Source organism: Rhinopithecus bieti, unplaced genomic scaffold (genome assembly GCF_001698545.2).
Source record: "Rhinopithecus bieti isolate Rb0 unplaced genomic scaffold, ASM169854v2 scaffold_20362, whole genome shotgun sequence".
Taxonomy (NCBI): Eukaryota; Metazoa; Chordata; class Mammalia; order Primates; family Cercopithecidae; genus Rhinopithecus; species Rhinopithecus bieti.
This window is the reverse complement of record NW_016810160.1, coordinates 661,297-680,834: the sequence shown is the minus strand read 5'-3', so window position 1 is coordinate 680,834 and position 19,538 is coordinate 661,297. Positions and strand designations below refer to the sequence as shown.

General features: G+C 52.8%; 1 protein-coding gene across 1 annotated transcript in view; it reads left to right on the top strand.

The window, feature by feature from the left end:
• The window catches only part of NT5DC4 (5'-nucleotidase domain containing 4), a 55,011-nt gene that overhangs the window by 33,057 nt on the left and 2,416 nt on the right, over window positions 1-19,538 (top strand). Inside the window, 16 exon segments of the mRNA XM_017891472.1 lie at window positions 8,822-9,016; window positions 11,855-11,943; window positions 12,215-12,288; window positions 12,383-12,500; window positions 12,578-12,673; window positions 12,895-12,986; window positions 13,110-13,167; window positions 13,517-13,610; window positions 13,864-13,914; window positions 14,165-14,248; window positions 14,543-14,581; window positions 15,231-15,338; window positions 15,623-15,689; window positions 15,830-15,997; window positions 16,683-16,734; window positions 17,111-17,171. Coding sequence (XP_017746961.1) covers window positions 8,822-9,016; window positions 11,855-11,943; window positions 12,215-12,288; window positions 12,383-12,500; window positions 12,578-12,673; window positions 12,895-12,986; window positions 13,110-13,167; window positions 13,517-13,610; window positions 13,864-13,914; window positions 14,165-14,248; window positions 14,543-14,581; window positions 15,231-15,338; window positions 15,623-15,689; window positions 15,830-15,997; window positions 16,683-16,734; window positions 17,111-17,171 — 1,446 coding nt within the window.

The following is a 19,538-nucleotide window of genomic DNA, read 5'->3' as shown; positions in this document are numbered from 1 at the left end:
AAAAAAAAAAAAAAAAAAAAAAAAGGAACCTCAGGTTGTTATTACAGGAACCAAGATGTCCCATACTTAGTCACTTTTCTATACTTTCTATATTACGTGGAAGTGCCAATGGCTGGGGATTTTCAGGAAGCCATCTGGCAATGCAAAACAAGAGTTTTCGCTTCTAGAAATCTAGCTCAAGATAATAATTAAAGATATACAGGGAGGCTCATGAAAGAGTTATTTGAAAAATTGGAAGCCACTAAATGCCCCATTACAGGGGAAGAATGTATACACTATTCTATATGATGGACATTCTGAAACCATTAAAAATCAAGTTGCTGAATATTTAATGACTTAAAGGAGATGTTGATCTTGAATACTGAATGAAATAAACAGGACACAGAACTGTGTATGTATGACCATCCTAATTTGCAGAACAAATTTGGGATTGTGCAGTTTATAATTTTATATAGTTTTTCACTTACACTTGTGAATAAGCATTTCCCCTCAGTCGTCAAATATGTAAATATGTATAAAAAGAAGACCAGGAAGGAAATAAGCAAAAATAGCGGTTATTTCTAGTAGATAGCATTTCGTATCCTGTACTTTCTATATTTTCTAAACATTCTATGATGACTGTGTACTACTTTTATAATTAAAAAAAAAAAAGTGGCTGCTACTTAAAAATGAGAATTATTCCGGTCAGCTCTAGGGCTGTGCCTCTGTGCTGTGGTTACCCAGGGGCCTTAACTGGGGCTCCTTGTCTAAGAACAAGCCTGTGTGTTTAATTAGGTCACTCTCCTGCCGACCTAGAATCTCTGCACAGGGCTTAGCTTGTGCTGCCCAGAACCCTCCAGGAGCCGCCCTCCAAGGGAACTCTCAGCTTCTCACAGACAGGCACTGCTTCTGCCTGCTGAGTGTGAATCTGAGACTTCTGTGAACTGTCACTCCGACAGAGCTGCCACTCTCAGGCCTCTCCAACCTATTTTCTTTAAGAATCAATTCAGACGGCCAGACACAGTGGCTTCTGCCTATAATCCCAGCACTTTGGGAGGTTAAGGCGGGTGGATCACTTGAGGTAAGGAGTTCGAGACCAGCCTGGCCAACTTGGTAAAACCCCGTCTCTACTAAAAAATACAAAAATTAGCTGGGTGTGGTGGCATGCACCTGTAATCTCAGCTACTTGGAAGGCTAAGGCAGGAGAATCGCTTGAACCCAGGAGGCAGAGGTGGCAGTGAGCCGAGATCGTGCCACTGCACTACAGTCTGGGCGACAGAGTGAGATTCTGACTCAAAAAAAAAAATAAAAAAATAAAAATAAATAAATAAATAAATTCAGACATATCTTATTGAAGAGAAAATGAAGACTTGGGAACATTTTAACAATTTTGGGATGATGAGAATTCATTAATTCATTAATGAACAATAGCTGTGGTTGCAGGCAGCTACCAGTCATTGTTTCCTATGGCCTTCCCCGTATGTCCTGTGTCACATGCATTCAGGCTCTGGAGTGACTGGTGTGTGGACAGAGGAGAGGGAGAATTCTCAGAAGTCAAGCTGGTGTGACAGCTGGAAGAGCTGTCTGGGAAGGAGCTCATCCCAAGGGGAGAAGGAGCTTGGCATAAGCAGCTTGACTCAATAGGAAAGCCTTCAGTATAGACCTCCTGGTCTGCTTCCCCACGTGCTGTTTCACTCACATCTTTATCCAAGTCTGGCCCTTGTGACGGTGTGCCGTGTGCCGTGTGGGGTGCTGTGCGGTGTGGTGTGCGTGTCTGAGTGTGAGTGAGCGAGTGAAAGTTCAGGGTCCGGTGTCCACGGGGGAAGCTGCAAAGGAGTCAGGGAGCAGAACTGGGGACAGGTGGAGAAGGGGCAGCTGGGACTGGCAGCCTCATAGGACAGAGTCTGTGAAAAAATAGTACAGCATCATCCACGTTCAAAAATAGTCTTCCATAGCTGTTTTACAATAACCCGTGTGAACTGCTGGTGACACCTTGGACCTTGTCATCTCCCAGGCTGCTCCACATCCAAAACCTTACATTTTATCATCTTTAATGGTTTTAAATTCAGGTAGGAGGTACACACAGTGATGTACATGAACTCCTATGCCCACTATTGGATCTGTAAGATTCATCCATGTTATTGTGAGTAGCATGGTTGGTTTTTCTTTATCGCTGATTCCACTGGGTCAACACTTCACCATTTATTTACCCATTCTGGAACTGTTGGATATCTGGGTTGTTTTCAGGGTGCAGCGATGATGGATAAAGATGACATGGCATTTTGCATACATCTTTTGGTGGACACACACCATTGTCTTTTTTTGCTTATTTGTTTTGGGATGGTGTCTCACTCTGTCACCCAGGCTGGAGTGCAGTGGCAGGATCTCGGCTCAATGCAACCTCCACTGCCTGGGTTCAAACTATTCTTCTGCCTCAGCCTCCTGAATAGCTGGGACTACAGGCGTGTGCCACCACACCCGGCTAATTTTTGTATTTTTGGTAGTCAGGTTTTCACCATGTTGGCCAGGCTGGTCTCAAACTCCTGACCTCAAGTGATCCACCTGCCTCAACCTCCCAAAGTGCTGGGATTATAGGTGTAAGCCACCGCGCCTGTCCCACGCCATTGTCTTTTAACCCACTTTCCTTCCTGTGGCCTATTTGCTGCTCATTGAGACTCCAGTCCTGCAACCCTGCTGGGTTTCTTGCTCATCAGTCTGGCTACTGCCCTGATTCATTTCTTTCTTGGCTAAGACTCATGCATGGGGTGTCTTTCACAGGCTGTTCCCACATCTGCACCCTCCTCTCCCTCCTGATTCCTGCCCTATCTCACCACTGACATCCCACTGGCCGGCCGAGGCCTCCCCTGACCTAATGAATGGTGCAGGGGGCATTTGGGCCTTCTCTCCCTCTGCCTTTCTGCAGCACTGTGCCTGCTCCAAGGGCTTGGGTCAACCTTTCTCCTCCTCCTCTTCCCCTCCTCTGCCTGCTTCCTCTCAGCCTCCTCTGCTGGGTCCTCTCCTGTCTCCATCCCACCTGGTTGTTCCCGGGGCTCTGTTCTTGCCTCTCTTTCTGTCCCTCTCCAAGGGTTCTCATGCTGGATCTTTAGCTGCCATAGATGCTGATGCAACATCTCTCATCCTTGATCCCTAGGTCCAAAAACCTAGGGGATTTTCCAAACTCATTTGGTGGAAAACCTTGATAGGCCCTAATAGGAGGTTATTTGCTGTCCCTATGTAGCCACTTCGTGTGAATGAATATTCATATGTTGGCTGCAGGAATGTCAACGTGTTTGACTATGGGCTGCTGCCCCAGATCCCAGCAAGGGTGTGATCATGCATATATAGAGGGAATTATGTTTTACCTTCTTACCTCCAGAAAATATTAAATCTAGCTAGGCATGGTGGCTTGTGCCTGTAATCCCAGGTAGAGGCTGAGACTAGTGTATTGCTTGAGTCCAGAAGTTCCAGACCAGCCTGAGCAACATAGTGAGACCCCCGTCTCTAAAAAACACTTTTATCTTAAAAGGAAAATATTGAGGTTGAGGATGGTGGTTCATGCCTGTAATCCCAGCACTTTGGAAGGCCAAGGCGGGCAGATGACCTGAGGTCAGGAGTTCAAGACCAGCCTAACCAACACGAGGAAACCCCGTTTCTACTAAAAATACAAAAAAATTAGCCAAGCATGGTGGCGGGCACCTGTAATCCCAGCTACTTGGGAGGTTGAGGCAGGAGAATCGCTTGAACCAGGGAGGCGGAGGATGCAGTGAGCTGTGATCATGCCATTATACTCCAACCTGGGCAACAAGAGCAAAACCCCATCTCAAAAAAAAAAAAAGAAAAAAAAAGAAAAAAAGAAAAAGAAAAGAAAATATTGAATCTGAATATATCTGGCCCTAATGGGTTCAGATTAGGAATTGTAGACCTGGAACTCCCAAGTATGCCTCAGCCCAGGCCTCCCCAGCTCATGAATGGGGCCGTTCACCCTCCTGACAAGCCCCCTTCCTTCTGGCATCTCTGGGTGGGTGACTCCATACTCCTCTGGCTCCTTAGAATCTAAGCCTCTTCCTTCACCAAGATCCCCTACGGTTCATCAGTTCTCAAGTCCTGATTAACGTAGTGGGTCTCTGGCCTGTCCTCCCTTCTCTATTTCCGATTAATTCAGGCTCTCAACAGTGCCTTCCTGGGCTACTGCAGTGACTTCTCAGCAGCTCTGCTTTATCTGAGCTTCCAGTGCCTCCTTGAGCTGACACCAGGGGCAGCTTTAGAAACCTGGTGGAGCACACCCTCATCGTGCTCAAGATGCTGCCTGGCTCCCCACCACCTACAGGATCAAGGTCAAGCTCTTTAGTGGAACACAGGAGCCTTCCCGATCTGGCCTTGCTCTCCTCTCCCATCTCCTATGGGTCCCTGACACTGGTTGTGGGCGGGTCACAGCCCTTCTCCCTTTCACACCCACTGTTGCTCTGCTAAGAATTCTTCTTGTGGTCTGCCTAGGGGCTCCTGTTCATTTTCAAAAGAGAGTGGGCATCAGCTTCTCCTGGAACTGCCTTCACCCCGGTCCCCTACAAAGGCCAGGTTTTTGGTGAAATACAACTCTCCTGTTGATGTCCTGCTTCCATATTTTATGCCCAAAGCCCCATGTCTGTAATGGAACATTCTAGTAGGAGCTGAACTTGCCCTCTCAGTGTCACTTCTCTCGAGTCCCACGTGAGTGGCATCTCCTTCCCCTCCACGCCCCTTCCGTGTGCCCACTACTGCTCCCAGAACTCTGGCTTGATGAATTATTCTCCTTACAACATTGTGACAGTCCCCTCTGGAGGATGATTGCTTGAACTTGAGCTCTGGACAGCTTCCCAGTTTCTGGCACCCCTTCCCATCCAAACTTATAAACCTGATCCCAGCCCAGACTTCATCCACAGACAAATGGGCTTCCTCTCCCTCTCCCTCATCACAAATCACTCTGCAAGCCAAAGGGGATTTTCTCCCAAATTTTCTCCAACCTTTCCCCTCCTAGCATCACACCCACCGAGGTCTGATTCAGGCTCAGCATTCCTTGCCCTACTCACTGCAACTGTCTCCAAACTGGCCTCTGCCCCTCGATCCGGGGCCAGGGAGATGGACCCTTCTTGCACAGGGGACCAGGTCACTCTTCCTCTTGCCGCTTTCCACATATGATCTGTCGCCGACAAGATAAAGTCCCTGGAGAGCCACTGTGGCATGCCCCAGTTCACCCCTCATGCCCTTCTGCTGCATTCCCAGTCATGTGTCCCCCCTCCAGCCAGGCCTGTCTGCTTGCGATTCCTGCCCACTGGCCAGGCTGTCGCTCAGCACCATTCGTGGACACCCTTGCATGAGTGTGGCTCCACCTGTCCTTGCCTGGTGGCTTATCCTTTAAGGCTTCCTTCTCCAGAAAGCTCTCCCTTATCCCCCGGGTGCTCAAGGACATGGGCTCATCTTTTCACTGTTTCCTAGTAACACGTGTTGTCTGTCTCCTCCTGTACTGTGAACTCCCTAAAGGACAATTGACACATCTTACTCATAGTTTTGAACTCAGCTTCCAGCGCGGGCGTGGTGGGAGGCAAATGCGTAATCAATGCATGTTATCTGACTAGGATGATTTATGAATAGGAGATGCCTGGAATACACAGATCTCAGACTCCCACCAGCTTCCCTTTGCCTCTGAACTCTGCCCTGGCCCCTCCTCATCTTGCCCACATCCTGCTGTGTAGATACTCGCCCCTTCCGACTCTGAAGGTTGCAGGGAGGGGCCGTGGCTCTCTGTGGGAGAGGTGCCCCAGCTTTGGCTCTCAGCCTCCCCTGGCTGAACCTCAGTGGGAGCTGAGCAGGTTTGCCGTGGCCTTGGATGCCTTTCTTTCCACCCCAGATCTTGCCTCGGGGCTCTCCTGCAGCTCCCTGCCCTCTGCTGCTGGACTAGGAGGCCTCCAGCACCCTCCCTGACATGTTCCTCCAGGAGAGGACACAGCTATCTCCTGAGCCTCCGGCGCCCTCCACCTCCACCATTCTCAGATGCTTCCCTGGGGAGACACAACCTGTCAGGACTGCACAGCTGCTGAGATGAGGACCCCCTTGGTGTTCCAATTTAGGAGTAAATAAGGCTTCACTCCCTCAGGGGTCGGTTTCACGTTAAAGAGGAGTCCCAAGAACCTTGCACTGATGGCACTTGGGGGAACACTTGGCTCCTGGTCTCCCCTGCTTTCTCTGGGCTGTATAGTGACCTTCCTGTCCCCACCTCCTTTCCACCTATCCCTGAAACTGCAGGCTCCAAGGGCTCCAGCCCGAGCTCAGGGTCAGTGTCTGCCATGCCCTCTGCCCAGCCCTGGTCCCAGCATACCCCCCAGGTCACATAGGTGCACCCTGTTACCCACCCACCCACGCTCACACATGCACGCAGGCAATCACACACGCTGACACCCACACTCATGCATATGCGTGCACCTGCTCACCTGTGCACACACACCCACACTCACACACATCCCCCATTCACAGATGGACTTACACACACATCACAAACTCCTGGCAATGTTCATTGTTTTGATGGAAGGAGAGACAGGTTTTTGGAAATTTCCTAATCTCTCACCCTAAATCTCTCCCTCCATGACCCCGAACAGAAAAAGGGGCCAGCATTTGCCCTGGGTAAGGCAGAATTGAATCTGGACCATGGTGCCCCATGTCTCCGACTCATTCTCAGACCCATCCAGCCAGTGGAGACCACCCTTTGGTCAGAGACTGGTCAAAGTCCTTCCCCAGCCACCCTAGAACATGCCTTTTAGCAGTGTGGCCACATCAGAGGGGAGCAGACACCTGGGAACTCTAGCAGGGCTCCAAGGCCATTGCCCTCAGGGCAAGTCCCATCCTTTGCTGCCCCCTGTGGCTCATTTTCTTTCTGCCTCCCAGCACTTGGCTCCTTGCTGGCTGTGTGAAATTCCTTTCTCTTCTAAACTAATAAAAATCCTACATTTTCTTTAACACCTCGTCCAAGACTCTCCTCTGTTAAAAAGACTCCCTGGCATGGTGGTTGGGTCTCTGCGTCAATCCCCTGTACCAGCTGCACCTGTGTGAGGAAGGCCCTGTATGGAAGGAGGTTTCTGGTCACCTCAAGATGGTTTCTCCAAGCTCAGGAGAATGGAAGTTGCCCCATTCCCTGGTCACAGGTTCCACACCGCTTAAAGCTGTGGTGGATGCACTGTGGGGACCTCTTACAGAAGGTGAGGGGAGACAGCCACACCCTGCACTTGGTCCCTGCCCCACCATGCACCCCGGTTCTGGTGACCTCTTTGAGTGCAGGCAGTAGTGGTGAACAAAGCCTGCTGGGCCTTGACACTTTTTTTTCTTTTTTAAGGGAGTGGGTCTCACTCTGTTGCCCTGACTGGAGTGCAGTGGTGCGATCATGGCTCACTGCAGCCTCCACCTCCTAGGCATAAGAGATCCTCCCCACTCAGCCTCCTGAATAGCTGGGACTGCAGATGTGTGCCACCATGGCTAATTTTTTGACATTTTTAAAGAAATGGGTCTTATTATGGTGTCCGGGCTGGTCTTGAGCTTCTGGCCTCTACTGATTCTCCTGCCTTGGCCTCCTGACTCACTGGGATTGTAGACGTGAGTCACCGTGCCGGGCAACACTTTTTAAATGGATACAGTCTAGGTAGGAGAATCAAGAGGAATGCTGGCTGGGTTGGTCCTGTTTCCACCTCCCTGTAATAAAGGAGAGCTGCCAAGCTGGGGGCTCAGAAGAAGGTGGGAGGAATGGGAAGAACTTCAGGACAGCAATAAGGAGGCTGGAAAAGGGGTCTTGGAACATAGACCATCTTTTTAAGACATTTTGAAATTTGTAAGTAATTTCAAGTGTATGAAAAATTGTAAAAGTAAAAAAATAGTACAGAGAATATCCTTACAGCCTTTACCAAGATGTACCTGTTGCTAACATTTTACTCTATTTGCTTTGTTGTCCCTGTTCTATATGAACACACATGGGTATGTATGTACATATGTATGTGTGTGTATGTATATGTATGTACCTGTGTGTATGTATGCATGTATGTGTTTGTCTGTCTGTATGTGTATACAGACAATTATTTTTCCTGAACACTTGAAGGTAAGTGACGCTCATCATGAGCTTTATCCTAAATTCTTTAATGAATATTTCCCAGGAATAGGGATATTTTCTTACATTACCACGGTATAGTCATCAATGTCACAAGTTTATATTGAGACAGGACTTTCATCTAACCCACCACACACACTGCAATCTTATTTGTTGACCCCATCATGTCCTTGGCACTCTATGTGCCTGCAGTACAGGATTCTGCGTAGGCTTGAATATTGCGTTCATTCACCGTGGCTCTTTAGCCTTCTGTAATCTGGAACATTTCCTCCGCCCTTCTTTGTCTTTAATGACATTGAAAAGTCAAGGGACTTTTGTGAGGGGCCATGGGCAGAGGCGGTTTTGCCTACTGATTAAGAATACAGATGCTGGCACCCAGCTGCCTGGGCTCAGTCCCACGCTGCCATTTATCAGCCTGGTAAGTGTAGGCGAGTTGCTTAACCCTTCTGTGCCTCAGTTTGATCCTTCATGAATCCAGTGAACAGCTGGCCTGTCACGTGGGGCTGTTAGGAGGCTTGGCACACAGTAAAAACAGGGCAGCCATTTGCTTATTGTTATGGTGGCAAGTCTTTTCTTGAAGAGGTTCCCAGTGCATCAAGCCTCACAGGGGTGCCTTAGCATTGGCTCAGGGATCAGGATCAAGTGGGGACTGTGGCAGCCTTCAGTCCTCTCTGACTGTACATGTGGTTAGCCTAAGGACTCTGTGGTCTGGACAAGCAGCCGTATCCTAAGATGGTAGCAGAGACCATGCCAAAGAAGGTAGCAGAGACCATGCCAGCCAAAGACTCAACAGGGATGCGGCTACCTCAACAGACAGCAATGTGTGGACCTAGGACCCTGCAGGAAGTGAAGCCCTTTCCAATTACCAATGTGGCTGGGGGTAAGTCTCACATTGTTGAGTCAGCCCCAGAAGAGGTACCTGGAGAAGGGACCCGAGAAGCCACTGAAGTGATGAATCGTACCTGAACATTGCTGGATGGCTTCATCACCCTCAGGTGCAGAGACTTCAAGACAGAGTCTAAGTTCAGCTATAGGAAAGGCAGGTTTTGTACAGCTGCCATGATGCCTCCCAGTGGAAGGGCTGAGCAACTCCTAGAGACTTCTAACCAGATATTACGCCTCCTTCTCTTTTCTGACCTAGAGAGGAACAAGGCAATGTGGAAAAGGGGCTTAAAGGGCTCCCATGAGATGAGCAGAGCGCGTGGAGTAATGGGTGGAAGGAACTCTAGACAGCCTCCTGATTTCTGAAGCTCAGTTCCCCCCGACACCTTCCTGTATAGAGCAGGCTGTATAGAGTCTGCTAACCATCGGTCCGTCTATCCATGAATCTACCCACCCAACTGTCTGTCTGTCCATTCACTGATTCGTGCATCCACCCATCTCTCCATCCATCCTCCATCCCACCATCTGATGAGGAAACACATATCCTACAGCCTCCATATCCTTGCCTTACCATCCTAATGCAGTCATGTGGTGCTTGACCACAGGGATATGTTCTGAAAAACGTGTCGTTAGTCGATTTCACCATTGTGCAATGTCATAGAGTGCACTTACACAAACCTAGGTGGTACAGCCTACTACACACCTCGGCTGCAGGGTACAGCCTATTTCTTCTAGCCAGCATCACCACAAACATGTGAGTGATACTTTGCATTATGGTGGCGATGAGGTCACTAGGCCATAGGACTTGTTCAGCTCCTTGTCATCTTATGGGACTAAGTGGCATATGCAGTTTGTTGTTGGGCAAAACATCGCTCTGCAACACACAGCTGTGCATGCTCATCTGGCTCTGTCAAGGAAGGAGTTATTCCTAGATATGTTTTTCTGTTGTTGTTCCAGATAACTTTTATTTTTTCAAGAGTGCCACCTTCATTTAGTTTAGTCATTTTGGAGAGAAAGTGCTGAAACTGACTGTAAACTTGTCTTTTGTTTTTTGAGACGGAGTCTTGCTCTGTCACCCAGGTTGGAGTGCGGTGGCATGGTCTTGGATCATTGCAAACTCTGCTTCCTGGATTCAAGCGATTCTCCCACCTCAGCCTCCTGAATAGCTGGGATTACAAGCATGTGCCACCATGGCTGGCTAATCTTTGTATTTTTAGTAGAGATGGGGTTTCACTGTGCTGGCCAGGCTGGTCTCAAACTCCCGACCTAGTGATCCGCCTGCCTTGACCTCCCAAAGTGCTGGGATTACAGGTGTGAGCCACTGCGCCTGGCCCTTTCTTTCTTTCTTTCCTTCCTTCCTTCCTTCCTTCCTTCCTTCCTTCCTTCCTTCCTTCCTTCCTTCCTTCCTTCCTTCCTTCCTTCCTTTTCTCTTTTCTTTTCTTTCTCTCTCTCTTCTTCCTTTCCCTTCCCTTCCTTTCCTTTCCTTTCTCCCCCCTCCTCTTTTTTTTGATGGGATCTCACTCTGTTGCCCAGGCTGGAGTGCAGCAATCTCGGCTCACTGCAACCTCCGACCCACGGGTTCAAGCAATTCTCCTGCCTCAGCCTCCTGAGAGACGGGGATTACAGGCATCTGCCACCGCGCCTGGCTAAATTTTTTTTTTTTTCATATTTTTAGTAGAGACGGGGTTTCACCATCTTGGCCAGGCTGGTCTTGATCTCCTGATCACGTATCCACCTGCCTTGGCCTCCCAAAGTGCTGGGATTACAGGCGTGAGCTACCGTGCCCTGGCTTGTCTTTCTTTTTAAAAGAGAGCCTGTCACTTCAGTTAAGTCTTTCTGGATGATCCAGGTCACCAGCTCCAAATGGAAGTCAGTGCTTCCTTGTGGAGCCAGTGTATGGGCCCTCAGGGAGTATTTAGAACTCTATACTAAATGACCCCAGTGACTCTGCTTTTTGACACTTTCTTTTGTACTTTCCCCCACTCCCCATTCTGAGATCCCAGTTATTTTCCCAATTCTTATAGCCCTTGGCATGCTTCTAGCAATGTCTTGCCTAAATGACCTTGAGCTGGGAAATTTGATAACCAAATGTGTTAGAATTGTGCATAAAGCGAGAGTACTGAGTTCTTTCTTTTATCATGAGTGCAGTACAGAGCCTCCTTCCTTTGTATCCCCATGTTTGCCTCATTCTGGGTTCTCTGCTACTCTCTAGGCGGTTGAGGTCCATGGATACATAAGCCCTAGGAATGGGGAGGCACAGTGGACATGAATTGCTTTTCCCAGATCCTTGCTGCTTTTGCTCTAGAGAAAAGGATGAGATGCCAGAGCCTGTCCTGACTGACTCCTCCCTTAAAGGGGCTGGCGGGAGATGGGAGCACCGGGTGGGGCCACCTGGGTCAGCAGTGCCTGAAACTTATGAGGGAGAGGAGAGTGGCTGGACCCCACTGATAGTGTGCAGGAGGCTGAGGAAGGGACCTTTGTCTCCTCCTCACTCTAGGTGACAATGGCCAGTGTGGACTGGGGAGAGCCTGAGGGACTGGACTCCCCTCAAGGCCCGAAGCAGAACTGGCACCAGCGGTGAGATGGGCCCCTGGGGTGGGGGCCAGGGGTCTCGGCCCATAAACACCCCACACGCCACAGCAGCACATAGGGACTCCTTTAAATACACAGCGATGGGGATTCCCAAAATGCAGAAGAACACTTGCACTCACTTCCATAGCTGCCGCAACCCATCAGGGAACTGACCACACACACTCCGGCGGGCGGTCCCCTTCACTTCCTTCCCTCCGCAAACATCTCTCCCCTTCACCACGGACACAGTGACATGTACTATCCAATTGTGACAAGCACATCATCTCTGAATTTGGACAGTGGAGTCCCATTTCAGAAGGTGACAACCCTCACACCAACAACTGCACATACTTTCTTACAGGGTTGGATGCCTATAACACGCCTGCACGGCGGGACAGCAAACTGCTGATTACCCACATGCACTCAGATGCACGCTTGCCCACATGCTCACACACGCTTACATCGCACACTCACACTTGCCTTCAGACACACATGGGTCCAGGCAGGGTGCTGGCTTGGCCTGACCCACTTCCTCCATCCTTTCTGCAGCTGCAGGGAGTGCTCTGCCCTCCTCTGCTGGGTTTCCACCCACTCCGTCCTTGAGTCTTGGATTCTGAGGGGCTGGTGGGCTGATGCCAACATCCTCCTGTCTCTCCCCAGGATTTTTGTCAACCGCAGCCTGGCACTGGGGAAGATTCGTTGCTTTGGCTTCGACATGGACTACACTCTGGCTGGTAGAGAGGGCTGGAACAGAGCGTGTTGGGAGTGGAGGCAGCAGGGGTTGAGCAGCCAGGCACCAACCCCCTGACTCTGTCCAGGCCTCTGCAGCCTACAAGTCCCCAGCCTATGAGGCCCTGGCCTTCCAGCTGCTGCTGGAGCTCCTAGTGTGCATTGGATACCCACATGAGATCCTGCGCTACACCTACGACCCCACCTTCCCCGCCAAGTGTGTGACTCAGGACAGGTGGGAGGCCACCCGGCCTTGGTACTCCCACTCACGGTCCCCCCGACCCCCATCCACAGGGGGCTGTTGTTCAATGCGCTCTATGGGAACCTGCTGAAGGTGGATGCCCACGGGAACGTGCTGCTGGGTGCCCATGGCTTCACCTTCCTCTCAGAGTAAGGGACAAAGAGTGCCGGGAGGGTGGCAGGCCAGGAGGGGAGGACTGCTCACCATGGGGGAGGACAGAGGGAGGGAGGGAGGAAGGACACAGGCCCACAGGGGAGGCTCAGCACAGAAGGGATGGGTGGGGGTTGGAAGGGATGGCCAGAGCCTGGACAGCCCTCCAGGAGGCAGTGGGGAGGGGGCATTGGCTGCCCCCAGCCTACCTCCTTCTCAGGGCAGAGATCTGGAGCTTCTACCCCAACAAGTTCATTCAGAGGGATGACCTGCAGCGCTTCCACATCCTCAACACGCTCTTCAGCCTGCCTGGTGGGTGGAGGGTTGGGGGCACGGGAGGTGGTCCCGAGGTCCGGAGCTGAGGGTTCCAGGTCTGGCCTGGTGGGGAACTGCCTGGCTCCCTGGCCTGACGACTGACCAGCCTGTCTGCCCCAGAAACCTACCTCTATGCCTGCCTGGTGGACTTCTTCTCCGGCTGCTCCCATTACACCAAGTGCGTCTCATGCCCTGTCCAGCCCTAGGTTGACCAGTAGGACACAGTCACTGCTCAGGGACCAAATCCCAAAGTGGGGCCCCCCCAAGGGTTCCCCAAGGGGCTGGAAGTGTTCCAGAAGGCTCAGTGGGAAGGCCTTTACTGCAAGGTGGCCCCCAACCCTGTCACCGGTGCTGCCCCCAAGGGATGACCCTTAGCCCTGGGTGATGCCCTTCCCAGGATGGCTGGGACATAAGCCTAGTGAAGGCCTCAGTGTGGCTGGTGGGGTCACTCTGGTGTGGGACTCAGGGTTGGAGGTCGTGTCAGGACCCCTTATTGACCTCCCCTCTCCCCTCTTGGCCTGCCCCAGCTGTGACACCAGTTATCAGCATGGGAACCTCTTCATGTCCTTCTGAAGCCTCTTCCAGGATGTGACTGATGCCATGAATAATGTCCACCAGTCGGTGAGTGAGTGGTCCAGGACCCCCGGACCCCTGACCTGCCTGCTCTTGGTTCTCCTGGGCAGCCTTCGGGCCTCCTGTCCCCGTAGACTTTCCATCCTCTTCCCACCGAGGACTGAGGTCTGGTCTGGGCTTCCCAGAGCCACCCACTCTCCTCATCTTGTACACAGACATGTGGGTGGGTACACACACACACACACACACACACACACACACACAGAGAGAGACACACACGGCCCTTTGCTCCCTCCTGCAGGGCTGTCTCAAGAAGACCCTGGAGGACTTCGAGAAATATGTGGAGAAGGATGTGAGTGGCCACAGACCCAGGGCCATGGCCATCACCCCTGAAGCAGCAGGGCTGCCCCCCGCAACCCTTCCCTGGCTTTCTTTGATGTTTAGGCTGAGCTCTGCTCCCCAGGTGCTGGGGGTCTTTTTACGGGGCCTGGTGCCTACCTGTCTGGGCTGGGGTGGGCTCCCAGAAGGCTGAGACCTGAGGAGGGGATCCCAGGGCGGCTCTGGGAGTCCCACCCCTGCAAGTCCCTCTATCTCTGCTCCAGCCACGCCTCCCCATCCTGCTGGGGAAGATGAAGGAGGCTGGCAAAGTGTTTCTGGCCACCAACAGCAGCTACAACTACACCGATGTGAGTATGTGTATGGAGGGGTGGGCCCTCGGCCTCCTTCCTGGCCCCAGGAGACACGGAGGCATCGCAAGCAACAGGGGTGTGTGGGGGGGTGGGGAGCAAAGACCCTCCTACCCCCACCACTGGGCTGGTCTCCTGGGCTCCATTTCTTGGCCTTTCAAGGCCTCAGGGGAATGAGCAACTTTCTCACCATCTTGCTCCTGTGGCCACCAGTGTGCCAGGGGGATGGTGGGTGAGGGCAGAGGCAGGTGGTGGCCCAAGTTTGGTGCCCTGACCCTGCTTTGTCCTTGCCAGGCCATCACCACCTACCTGTTCAGCATCAGTGAGGAGAGTGTTGGAGCGTTGCGCGCATGGCTGGGGTGGGCTGTGCAAAGGGCCAGGGCGCCAGGCTGCTCCACAATGCTGAGGGTCTCTCCCACGTCCAGCCTCCCTTTGAGGAAGACCTGAGTGTGTGAGTGGTCATTTCTCATGAGTGGAAGCTCCCCAGTGGGTGGGAGGCTGGTGACCTCAGCCAGGCCATGGGAGGAGCCTTTGGGGGGGATAGGAGGCAGTCAGCTATGTGGGGAGGGGCGGCAGAAAATGGGTGAGATGAGGGCATGGCAGGTCAAAGGGAGGGGTGCTGGGAGTGACAGGGCCTGGTCATTGGGAATGACCAGGTGTCACTGGGTAGGCAGCAGGGCCCTAACTTGGTAGCCATGCTGGTGCCACCTGTCCCTGGGTCTCTGTGCTGTGAGGAGATCTGGAGGCTGGCCTGAGGGTGCACATGATGTTCGACACCCAACTCCATAAGTTCCTTTTGAGCACTTTCTAGTGCCCAGCTTGGCTGGGGACGCTGGGCAGCTAGACCTGGTTCCCAGGGGCTGGAGAGGTCTCATCCAGCTGGGAGGTTGGTGGGGTGAGGGCAGGCTGTGGTGGGTGACCGGCTGTGGCAAGGTCAGATTTACCAGGCTGTGTGTGTGCGGCCCGTGTGCACCCCCAACAGGCTGAAGCCTCGGTCAGGCCCTGGAGGTCCTACTTCGACCTGATAGTGGTGGACATGCAGAAACCCCGCTTCTTTGCAGAGGGGGTGGTCCTGAGGCAGGTCAACATGGTAATGGCAGGTGCAGAGGTCAGTCGACCTGCACCCATGGACCATGGTTGGGGAGGGCAGCCTTCCTGCCCCTTAGACTTGACCTGCTTTTGTGGCTGGCAGCTCTGCTGGCCTGTCTGTCCCTGGAGGCAGGGAACCTGAGGCCTCCTTCAGCGCCCTCTGCTGCCTCCTTTCTCCCACACCCCCATGATTACCTCTGCCACTCCTAGCTCCCTGCGACCCTCTCTAGCTAGAGACCAAAGATGTGGTTCTCCTGGCTCCAGGGCACCCCTCTGCCCCTCCAGGACTCAGGAAAGCTCCGCGTGGGCACCTACACAGGGTCGCACCAGCACTGTGCTGTCTACTCTGGAGGTACCAGCTCCCACCATGCCCCATCACTCCTTGGGAACCCTCCCTCCCTCAACTAAGAATGCAGGCCCCTCACCTGACCCAAGTCACCTGCCCCAAGGCAGGAAGGGCAAACAGGTGTCTGTCCTCCCTTGGTGGGGCAGGCTCATCGGACATGGTGTGCGAGCTGCTTGGGGTTCAGGGGAAGGACATCCTGTATATTGGGGACCACATTTTTGGGGACATTCTGAAGTCCAAGAAGCAGCAGGGCTGGCGGACTTGCCTGGTGGTTTCTGAATCCTGGGAGCTGGACATCTGGGCCTGGGAGAAGGGTGAGCTGTTGGTGTCGGGAACAGTTAGAGGGGTACTGGCCACCTGTGGAGAGGCCCCAGCACTGCCTTCTCCTTTTTCCCGTGGGAGGTTAGTAGTTGTGACCAGGAATCCTGGCCGCTCTGTTTTTTCTGGGGGAGGAAACAGACAAGGAAACAGAGACCCAGGGAGGCTAAGCGGCCTGCCCCAAGTCACACAGCCAGTAGGGGCAAAGCTGAGAGTCAAATCCACATCTCCTGACCCAAGACTCCTGTGGTGTTTCTGCAGGCGTCACCTTCCTCCTGCACCTGACCCCACCCTCCCCACCCACCCCGAGGAGGTTCAGTGAGTGGAAGGTACACACCCTCCATCCAGGAATGACTTGAAGTCATCCTCCAGGGCAGGGAGTAGTGTGAGCCCACGCAATTTGGGGTTTGTCCTGAGAGCTGAGGCTTTAGGTTTGAGTCATTGCTGTGTGACCTCATTAAAGTCGCCTGACTCCCTCACCTGTCCCATGGGGCCTATGTGGCCTATGCTGTCCTTGCTTCAGTCTGGGCAGAGTCTCACCACATGTAAGGGCCCAGGGATGTTATGTACACAGTTAGGGGAGTGCAAGTCCTCGGCTGGGCCACGGCAGACACAGGCAGGCAGGGCCAGTGGGTGACACGGGCCATCACTCACCCCCACTGACCCCTTGCGGCTTTTCAGAGAGGTTGGAGGAGCTGAAGAGGCCGGACACACACCTGGCAGACATATACCAGTGAGACCCTGGCCTTTCTGGGGGTGGGATGGGACGGGGAGAGGGATGGAGGGGCAGTGGCTCACATCCTTTCCTGGCAGCGAGGTTGTCAGAACAACAAGATGTGTTTCAGGCTAAGCTTCCCTAGCAAACTGGATGTGGGGACCCCTCTCACCCCCTTGGCACTGCTCACACTCTGTGACGTCTAGGCCCTTCTTCCGAACCCGTCCAGCACTCAGGGACTTGCCCTCGCTCGTGTGCACACACCCAGCCCGGCACCCCCACTGGATGTCCGCACGGTGTCGCCCCACCCAACCCCTGCTGGGGTCTAAGGAGACTGTCCTGGCACTCGGAGGCTCTGGGTCTCCCCTGGGTCACCTGGCTATTTTTGTACCAGGCACATGGATGAGAGCAGTTGTGAGCTGCAAGTCATCAACTTTACCAAGAGAGAGATCCAGGTGCGAGCTGGGTGGTGAGGGAGGAAAGGACAGGCCCAGTGGGGGGGTGGAGCTGGGTTCGCTTCCGACTGCTTGCCTGCCTGCTTTGTCCTTGGTGCCAAAGGCCCAGTTACTCGATTCTCCTCAACCGCGCCTGGGCGCCACCTGCCTTGTCAGCCAGCGCCCTCTGCTGGCCCACATTCCAAAGGGCAGTCCCCCAGTCCTCGCCAATCACCCTGCCTAGGAAGTGCCTGCGTGCTGGCTGGGCCCTTATTGACCCACTAGCCAGTTCTGATAGGAAATGCGATTTAGGGCCAGTGAGCCCAGGGTCCTGGGGAAAGAGAAGAAAAGACAGTGTTCCCTCGTGGCATTACTGACCGACCACCAAAAAGCTGGAGGTGCCCATGGGCCGGCCAGATGGAGGGAATCAGGTCACTCGGTCATCCCAAGCGCAGCTGCAGCCGATCACAAAGGGTCTTTGCAGAGCCTTTTACAAAGCACAGCCGTTTGATCTTCCCCACAGCCTTAAGAGGTGGACGGAGCCGGCATTGTCACCTTTATGTTACAGAGGAGGAAACTGAGGCTCAGAGAGGGGTCATCCTGGGAGTAAATGTTGGGACCATTCTCTAGGCTCTAAAAGCAGACAAGGAAACAGGGCCTAGTGGCAGGGTGGGGCCTGCCAGGAGAGTAGGAGCGGGGCTGGGGGTGTCGCTATTGCCAAGTCCTCTGTTGGACTCAGAAGGTAAATTAAGCTGTGGGTTTAGTCCTGGGTGGTCCATCTCCAGGACCAGGCAGGTAACTGTGATGGAAAGCTGGAGTGGGGCCTGTGGCAAAGTGGGGAGCTGCCCCACCTCCAAAAGCCACGTGTGCAGCCTGTGGGTCTACAACATGCTGCTCCTTCCCTACAGAGGGGCATAGGCCTCAATGTCCCCCGGTGAGAGGCCCAGAGAGGCCAGGGTTGCCCAGAAAGGGAGTAGGCGAGGGCAGGCCTAGGTGGGCTGGGATTTCAATTCAGTGTGTTGCCCCTCTGGCCAGAGGGTCACCCGGGAGCTGGACCTGTGCTATAGCACCGTGGGCAGCTTGTTCCGCTGCGGTTTCCGCCAGACACTCTTCTCCAGCCGGCTGATGCGCTACGCTGACCTCTACACTGCCACCTGCCTCAACTTCCTGTACTACCCGCTTAGCTCACTGTTTCGGGCGGCCCTGGAGTTGGTAGGTCCCTGTGGAATCTTCATGGCTGTCTCTGAACGTCTGTCCTAGAAGGACCCACTGGTCCCTAGCCTTGCTAGGAGCTTGCAAGGTCACCAGCCCCAATCTCCCACCTTCAAACTCAGTGGGGTCACAGCCTTGCAGATAACTGTCCATGTCTTAACAGATGCATGGGAAGAGTTAGGTTTATACAGATAAGTTGCCTCAGCAGGGATATTCTTCCTCGTGCCCAACCTTAACTTCTGCTTTAGATTGAGACCACAATATCTCATTTCCTTGGTAGAAAAGATACCAGTTGCAAGGAGGAAGGCACAGAACTCCTATCCTCAGTAAACAAACAGTGGCTTCCAAGGGGGTGGAGGAGGCAGCCGATGATACAGTAAATACTCTGGCTGGTTTTCTTCTGGGAGACCGGAGGATGCTTCTGGGTTAAGAAGAGGGTGGTAGAGACAGCTATGATGGCACTGGGCAAGGGTTAGCAGGAGTCATGAGACTGGCCAGTGCAGGGCTTCCCTGGAACCTGCACGTGTCAGTCCTCCCAAGTTGGTATCATTTCCATTTGATAAGATGTAGAGCCTGCAGTTTAGGATCTGGACCTGAAGCTAGACCTTTGAGGCTCCCTGCCGCTTGCTTTCCCTGCTGCCCTTGGCTGCCCTCCAGATGTTTGAGAGGAGAAAAACCATTTATTGAGTGTCTGCTGTGTTTCCTGCACTGGGCTGGGTGCTTTTCATCGATTCTGCTTAATACTCAATATAACTCAGCAAAGTAGGTTTTATCTTCCTCATTTTGTCATTGACGAGGAAGCACAGAGAATCTAAGTGACTTGCTGTCACAAAGCTCATGGACCACACAGCTGGGATGTGAGCCTGTCAAGCTCCAAGGGTCACACTCTGTCCCCTGCACTGTGCTGCCACACGCTTGGGGGAACTGGCTTTCACCGGGCAGCCTCATCTCATCTCTGGGCTCTTAGATGGGCTGGACCGGACCGGAGAGCTCCCGTGGGCAAAGCTGGGGGTCCAGGCATAGCCATCTGTGCTGGGAGATATTATTGTTAGAGACCAGACAGGTGAAGAACACACTGGCTCCCCCTCCCCAAAAGTGACAAGGCAAAACATTTAAAGAAATTTGACCTTGTCAATCTTCCTGGTTTGGGATTTTTTTTTTTTTTTTTTTTTTTTT